This window comes from Centroberyx affinis, unplaced genomic scaffold, assembly GCF_046629955.1.
Source record: "Centroberyx affinis isolate AG114_WGS23_722 - 3 ecotype Tasmania unplaced genomic scaffold, CSIRO-AGI_Caff_v1 ptg000378l_1, whole genome shotgun sequence".
Taxonomy (NCBI): domain Eukaryota; kingdom Metazoa; phylum Chordata; class Actinopteri; order Beryciformes; family Berycidae; genus Centroberyx; species Centroberyx affinis.
The window spans coordinates 198258-206780 of NW_027279047.1; the positions used below are offsets into that span (position 1 = coordinate 198258).

At 43.9% G+C, this 8523-nt stretch overlaps 1 protein-coding gene across 2 annotated transcripts; it reads left to right on the forward strand.

The window, feature by feature from the left end:
* Positions 1 to 1229: 1229 nt before the first annotated feature.
* LOC139641490 (acylphosphatase-2-like) lies at positions 1230 to 7156 on the forward strand. Of its 2 annotated transcripts, XM_071515906.1 has the most exons (4): positions 1230 to 1344; positions 2434 to 2450; positions 5095 to 5204; positions 6716 to 7156. In XM_071515906.1, the coding sequence occupies exons 2-4, from the start codon at positions 2448 to 2450 to the stop codon at positions 6828 to 6830; spliced, it is 228 nt and encodes a 75-aa protein (XP_071372007.1). In that variant the 5' UTR covers positions 1230 to 1344; positions 2434 to 2447; the 3' UTR covers positions 6831 to 7156. The 2 variants fall into 2 exon arrangements, with proteins under 2 accessions (XP_071372007.1, XP_071372006.1); XM_071515905.1 differs by lacking the exon at positions 2434 to 2450 and having other exon boundaries at positions 1267 to 1344.
* Positions 7157 to 8523: the final 1367 nt, after the last annotated feature.

Sequence of the window (8523 nt, forward strand, 5' to 3'; positions counted from 1 at the left end):
TTATCAGGAATTAATGGACACCCTGCAGCCAATCAGAATCCAGTATTCACCCAGACCATGGTGTAAAACTGAATAAAAATCTTCCATGTTCAGTGCAGTGTCTTTCTGCTCTGTTAATATAATGTTCAGTTTCTATTTTGAATTCTACAATATTTGGACTATTTTCTCATTCATGAATTTCCATACAAAGCAAAGCTTCAGAGTTCAGGTCTGATGAAGCAACGAGAAGCCAGAAAACCACCAGTCTCTCTCTCTCACCTGTCTCACTCTCACCTGTCTCTCTCACCTGTCTCTCTCTCTCACCTGTCTCTCTCTCACCTGTCTCTCCTCACCTGTCTCTCTCTCACCTGTCTCTCCTCACCTGTCTCACTCTCACCTGTCTCTCTCACCTGTCTCTCTCTCACCTCTCTCTCTCTCACCTCTCTCTCTCACCTGTCTCTCTCACCTCTCTCTCCTCACCTGTCTCTCTCTCACCTGTCTCTCTCTCTCACCTGTCTCTCTCCTCACCTGTCTCTCTCTCGCCTGTCTCTCCTCACCTGTCTCTCTCTCACCTGTCTCTCTCTCACCTCTCTCTCCTCACCTGTCTCTTTCTCACCTGTCTCTCTCTCTCACCTGTCTCTCTCTCCCCTGCTGGTTGACAGTAGGAATCTTTCTGCTGTTGGTTTGTTTTGAAGCTTTACAGTGTGAAACATTTTAGACATTTTAGGAAAATAAAACATCTTTATTTCCACTTGTAACAGATTCCTCTTTAAAATATATTCTTTATTTCCATCGCTGGTTTCTGTGTGAAAAATCCTTTATGAGGAAAACAGACATATTTTCTCTTATTACAGTAAATGAAGCAACATTTATATTCAGCACAGATTCCTCCTCAGTTATCTCTGGTTTCATGTTATTACTTCATTACTCCAAAACGTTTGGCCTATTTTTGTCAATAACGCTTTTATTTTTGTTAAGTGTCGACCGGAAGTCTTAAACGCTGCCAAACCAGAAGTCAGGTGATTCTGCCTTCAAAATAAAGTACCATTATAACGCAATGCAACGTCGCCACACATCTTCGACAGTACTGAAGGTTTTATTTTGAAAGATCTGTCTGTAGCTGCTTCAGTTTCCAGTTTTAAAAATAGAACAGTTGGAGTTTTTCCTCTGGTGATAAATGTATGTTCTATAAATAAACCGGACGCTGCTCTGCTGGACCTGGCGGACTTAAGCTGGACCTGGATGTGGTCTGTCATGGTTTTATCTGGACTCATTCTGCTGTGTGTGTCTGTCTTCGTCATGTCCAGCGACGCAAAACACGCAAAACTCACTTCTGTAGATTTGAGATTTTCGGGAATGTCCAGGGTAAGTCAGCATGAAGCGCGCGCGCGTGTGTGTGTGTGTGCGTGTGCGTGTGTGTGACGTAGGCCTATAAATATTGACTTAATATGGCTCATAACCTCTTTAGCTGTCTACATGGCAAAACAGTGTGTATTTATGCGCATGAAGATTCTTCCACATCTCCTGTAGTTATTTATATATAGAGGCTATAATATGTTTAAAAATGCCCTAAAATCACTTTAATATTCCTATAATATTCTCATAGTGTGTCTATGGTGCTCAATAGTGAGATTATAGCTACTTTATTGTACTTTATGGTATTTTTGCCTCCTGTGCTGTAACATCCTATAATATTCCTATAATATTCCTGTAGGGTTTCATAGTGTGTCCATGGTAATAAATACAGACCTTATTGTATGTTCTTGTATTGTCTCCATGAATACCTATAATATTCCTATAATATTCCTATAATATTCCTATAGTATTCCTATAAGTTCTAACAGTGTGTCTATGGTACTCGCTAGTGAGTTTAGTGACATTATTTTACTTAATGGTAACTGTGTCTCCCATGGTGTCACTATACTCTACGAACCAGTAAGCCCTTAAAGTAACTTAACTAACTAACGTAACTAATCGACATTAATTCACCCCTTAATTCATGCAAAATCCACTTAAAATGAGTTAAGGGAGTTATTAATGGAGGAGACCCATCAAAACCTCCTTAAACTACCTTTAATATTTGACTCCTTACTTTCTAATTTAATGTAAAATTAAGGCAGACAGGACCTTTCCATTAATAACTCATTAATAACTCATTAATAACTCATTAATAACCTGTAAACCTGCACAAAAGACATGAGAAATCCCTTAATTTCTAGAGTCTCTGTGAACCAACCCATGAATAAATCCCTTATAAACCCATGATACTAACCTTACTTTATTAAAGCTGTTATTTTTAATGGATAATTAATGTTTATGTGATGAGAAATTAAGGACAAGGAGTTTGGTTTCACAGTGATAATATTCCTGTAATGTTCTTATTGGATGTTATATAGTTTATAGTTTTACTGTAGTTTCTGTTTAATGTTCCTGTTTCTTCGTCTCTCTCTTTAGGTGTTTGCTTCAGAATGGTGAGCATCATCTTCTCTCATGTGTCTGTTGTTATATTTCTAGATATTTATGAGTTTAATGCAGAAGGAGAACGTTGCTGCCACATATTGAGCTAGTCTACAACCTTTAGCTTTAGGTCTTGGTTGGGGTTAGATATCTAGGTAACACTTTACAATAAGGGTCACTACGTTAAGGGTTAACTAATGTGTCTGGTAATCATTTACTACTGGTGTTCATGTTAACTAAGGTATTAATTTATACATTATTTAATAGTCATCTTTATAAACTATTAAATAATGTATAAATTAATACCTTAGTTAACACGAACACTATTAGTAAATGACACATTAGTTAACTGTTAATTAAGGGTTAGTTAATTCTTAAACTTTAACTAACCCTTAACTTAGTGACCCTTATTGTAAAGTGTTACCGATATCTAGAGAAGAAGAAGAATGAAGCGCACACCTCTCCGTCTCCTGGTGCAGGAATCCAAAGCCCCAAATAGATCAAGTTAAAGGAAACGACAGTGTTCATCACTCACTTATCCTCTTTGCACGTTAAAATGTATTTTGTCCACGTTTCGGTACGGAGACGTTTCTCAAGACCGAAACGTTGACAAAATAAATGTTAAGGTGCAAAGAGGACAAGTGAGTGGAACCCTGTCGTTTCCTTTAGGGTCTCTGCCACAGGAAGACGCATCACTGACCACCACAGAAAGATGTTCAGATACAGCAGACTGACATTATACTGGCTGTACATTATACTTATCATGAATTGAGAACTGAACCTGGCTCATCGCCCATCCAAACCTTTAAGGCTGATTTCTAGTTCGCCCCAGGTTTCTCCAGCAGTGAGCGTTTACAGTTCAGTGTTTCTGATTCTGGTCTAGAGCAGAGAGACACTAGATGTCAGTGTGGAGCTTTGTTCACACAGCAGACACCACAGAAGAAGCAGCAGTGGAACTCATGTTGTGGATATTTCACTTTATAACGGGGAGATGATCTGTGGTCCAGAGGAACATCTGAACCTCCTCAGCTCCTCTCTTCATCTGCTCCATGTTGTCTTCACTATCGGGAGTTAGTGACCCTGACCCTAGTGACTCTAACCCTAGAGACCCTGACCTAAGGTGACCTTGACCTAAGGTGACCCTGACCCTAGAGACCCTGACCCTGACCCTACCAACACTTTGATGCAGAATTATAAATCAGCCTTTCAATCTACTTTCTGTCTCTAGTCATGTCTCCTCCTCCTTTCCTGCTGGAGAAACACATTTCTCTCACTTTTCCTCCACAGAGCAACATATTATTTTAAGACACTGTGCTCATTTCACAACATTTCATGAGAACAGACCGTCTGGATGAACCTACAGACCGTTTGGATGAACCTAGATGAGTTTCCAAGTAACGTCACATAAAGTCTCAGGGGCAGAAAGGCCACCGGCAGCCACTCAGTTCATGTTTGTTAGTAATCTGAGTTCCCAGAAGCGATGGCAAATATTTTAGTTCAGTAAGTAGCTATATATTTTAACATCATGCCTCGCCGTTGCACCTGGACTGGAAAGAATAAAAGCAACCCCCGAAATCAGCAGCTACAGTAGAGTCCAGCTGCAGACCGGAGAAGCCCCAAACCCCGATCCCTGACCCGCCTCGCCCGGCCGGGGGCTTCTCCGCCCTGCGGCTGCTGCCGGAGCAGAGATCCAGCTGACTCAGCTAGCTTCATATAAACCCGGCTGACGCTCACCGGCCGGACATGTACGGTCTGTCGTCAGGATGTCGGCGGTACGGCCGGGCGTCTCTGGGCTTCGCTTCACACTGACTCTGGGTCAGATCTGCTCTGAACACAAGACTCAGCAGAGCTGTAATGTCTGATCTGCTGCACATGCCCACATGACACGACATACAGCATGGAGAGCTCTGTATGCTCCAGGCTCTTCTGCACACGCCAGGCTCTTCAGTCAGACACAGATATACAGTCTGTCTTTTCTTTTCAGTCAGACACAGATATACAGTCTGTCTTTTCTTTTCAGTCAGATACAGATATACAGTCTGTCTTTTCTTTTCAGTCAGATTCAGATATACAGTGTGTCTGGCCACTGGACCGGAGGCCGCCTGGCCAGGTCTACAAGCCATTCATGAATAAAGGTCCGGCAGTCGATCACCAGGACTTAAAACAAGTTTTTCTAAATAATCTGTGCGATCAGAGTCTGACAAACTAGACAGGTACGCTACTGTTGTCCGTTTGTTTGTTATCAGTGTGAAAATGACAGCCAAGTTGCTATAGCAACGATAGCCACAGCGGCTTTTCTGCCCCTGAGCTGCACGCCATCCTCCACTGTTTGTAAACGGGAAACTCATCTATACAGACCGCCTGGTAAACCTACAGACCGTCTGGTTGAACCTACAGACCGTCTGTTGAACCTACAGACCGTCTGTTGAACCTACAGACCGTCTGTTGAACCTACAGACCGTCTGTTGAACCAACAGTCCGTCTGTTGAACCTACAGACCGTCTGTTGAACCTACAGACCGTCTGTTGAACCTACAGACCGTCTGTTGAACCGACAGTCCGTCTGTTGAACCGACAGTCTGTCTGTTGAACCTACAGACCGTCTGTTGAACCTACAGAGTTAAAAGTGTTGTACAATGAGGTGAATGTGTCTGTCCAGTACACAGAGGACCATGGGCAGAGTCTGGGGCTGAGCGGCTGGGTGAAGAACACCAGACAGGGGACTGTGATTGGTCAAGTCCAGGGACCGGCGGACAGAGTCAACGAGATGTGAGTCCAAACTCCACCGGCCTGCGTTGCCAATATCGTCCTGTCATTAAAATGGATCTGGTCCGGTCTGATATGATGCAGTTTGATTGATTACGTGTCTATTGTAGAACTGATCAATACTAAACTGGTTATCAATGGGAAGACCTTCACCTGAACCGATTCTAATGAGACATTCTGATCAGATTCTGCACAAGTATGCATGGACATATTGTAATAATAATAATGATAATAATAATAGTAATAATAATAATAATAATTATCATCATCATTATTATTATTATTTGTAGTAGTAGTAGCAGTAGTGCACCACAGCCAGAAAGACCCACAGATAACAGCCCATGCAAAGTGTGGAATGTGTGCTGAAGGTCTGCATGAACCTGCGGGACCTGAAGATCCACCAGGCCAAGAACTGGGGAGGAAGCAGACGGTCGCACAGGAAGTAAACCTGGTGAGACGCAGGTGGATCCAGACCCGGAGTCAGCCACGCTGCCTGGAACCCCGAGCTCAGTGACAGAACACCAGCGGGTTAACTGGCTTCCAGGCAGAGAGGAGAAAGTGTGGCTTCAGTTTGACAAAGATGTGGATGAGACCCTGGAGGCAGCAGCCAAGGGGAACACAGATGGAAGACTCAACACCATGGCAACAATCATCGTCAGCCTGGCAGCTGAAAAGTTCGGCACAGAGGAGAAGCGTGGGACCAGGACCGACATGAAGAACCAGGACCGACGTGAAGAACCGGGACCGACGTGAAGAACCGGGACCGACGTGAAGAACCGGGACCGACGAACCGGGACCGACGTGAAGAACCAGGACCGACGTGAAGAACCAGGACCGAGGTGACGAACCGGGACCGACGTGAAGAACCAGGACCGACGTGAAGAACCGGGACCGACGTGAAGAACCGGGACAGACGTGACGAACCGGGACCGACGTGAAGAACCGGGACCGACGAACCGGGACCGACGTGAAGAACCGGCGCGGCGAAGACCGGCCAGCTGAGGCAGGAACTGAGGCCGGTCGGTCCAGAAGGTGTCGGAGGAAGAGGAGGCGGAGCTCCGGAGCTCCTCATCCTCTGCAGAGCGACACAGGGAGAGAGGGAGAGAGAGGGAGGGAGGCAGAGAGGCAGAGACCACCTGTCCCGCCTGACGGAGACGACCAACATCTCCACAGCACCTGCAGACACGCAGCTAGAGAACAGGACAGGGTTCTGCAGGGCCTGATGAACCCACAACAGCAAGGATCCCAGCTGGAAGGAGATCCAGGAGGTTTTCAGAGCAGCCAGAGCTCGCTCAGCCCCTGGACCGACCTGCGCCCTGCAAGGTGGACAAGAGGTGTCCCAAACTTCTGCATCGACTGTGGAGGCGGGGCAGAGCCGCCCATCAGTGGAGGTCTGCAGAAGGTGTCTGGATTCCCATGGGGAACTCAGTTTAGGACCATCTCTCTGGTGAGGAAGTGTTCAAGTGTACACTGTAGACAGATCTCATGACTCTGGCTCTGTTCTTCTTTTCCAGGAAGGACTGGTTGAGGAACGTCGGGAGTCCCAGCTCTCGTATCGACCGGGCCGTCTTCTCCAACGAGAAGGACATCTCCAAACAGGAGATCCGCGGCTTCTCCACCCGCTACTGAGCAGCGTCCTCCACCACCTTCTGACCGACTCCTAATGTGAAGAAGACTCTCACTCAGTCAGGACAGCAACTCCCAAAGACAGACTGCAACAGTATTTCTCTTGAAGTAGCTCTCTAAAAAGCAAATGTTACACAGGTTGGCTCTGTATGGTCTGAGGGTCACGGACTGTTGTCTGGGTGCTGTGATCTCTGACCTTTGACCTCCTTACTGTTGGTTGCTTTTAATGTTGGTGATCTAGGAACTGAAGCTGATTCTACTGTTGAGCTCAATAGAAGTCACTCTGAGATAGAAAGTTATTAGTTGCTTGGTTGTAATGTTGAAGTCGTTCTGGATAAAACAGTCAGCTGAATGACTGAAATATAAATTAAACCCACCACTGTTTATCTTAAGTGAAACTCATTTTTTCTAACAGAATTAATTTCAGTGCCATAGTCCTGTTGAACGGATGGATATGAAATGTTCAGATGTTGTGGTTCTGACAGCAGGCTGGTCAGCTGGTTAGACAGAACGTCACGTAACCAAAAGATCACAGGTTCAATCCCCACAGCAGCCGCCTGCTCAGTTATTCTCTCTCTGGAAAAGAGCATCAGCTAAAACGACTACAAGGTGAAATGTCACTGAGAGTTGCAGTCTTTGTTCTTTAGTTGGAGAACGTGTGGTTTTCTCTCTCAAAGCACAACCTTCACATTCATGATATTCATGAACTGAAGCTGCCGATGGGAAATATGTTGTTCAGATTCTTTAAATTTGTCCATTTCCATACCGAGAAAATACAAGTATTCAGTGTTTCCCTGAGAATCTTCTTCACTTCAGGGTGAAAAGCCTCTGAGACATTGAGACCATCATGGGAAACTAAAACTCCACTGAAACCAGACTGATGAAATTATTTTAGGCAGGGAAACTTTGGGATAGATTACTACCTTTAAATTAAAAAAATAATTCACAAAAAACACTATTAAACAATTTAATTAAGAAAACAAATGTGAAAAGAAAATCAAATGTAATGTCAGGTTTTCCAGACTTTTCTTTTCCTCCGTCACGTTAGCAGTGGATGACTGATATCTAATATTAGTGTTGCTTTAGTATAACCTGAAATTGTTAGAATAATGAATGTCAGTGTTGAGAGTGAAATAAAGTTATTTATTGAGGTTATCAGCTTTTTTGTGTTATTCAGGGCCTTGACTCTGTAGAACGTCACAGTTTTATTGAGATAAGACATCGTCCAATCAGGTGAGGAGTTTGGTTCAAACATGAGATATCTACCTTTTGAAAAGCCGACGTCTACTTGTACAGAATAATAGACAGATAAGAAAATATTCTGGTACTTTTGAAAAGATAGGAGGCAACTTGAGTCCTTGGCTGACTAAAAGAGAAACTGACTTTACAGATACTGAATGATGCTGCATACATTATTCTACATACATGATGTCACATGAGGCTGCACATGGCTCCTCACATACAGTGGGAATAATACTGTAACCCAGAGACGGGCAGCCATGTCCAACCACAGCAGAGGTGGGATGTAACAAAGTAAAAATACTTCATTACTGTACTAAGTACGATTTTCAAGTATCTGTACTTTACTCAAGTTTTTCCTTCACTGAAGACTTTTTACTTTTACTCACTACATTTCAAAAGAAAAATCTGTACTTTCTACTCACTACATTTTCAAAACAGACTCGTTACTCTCGGG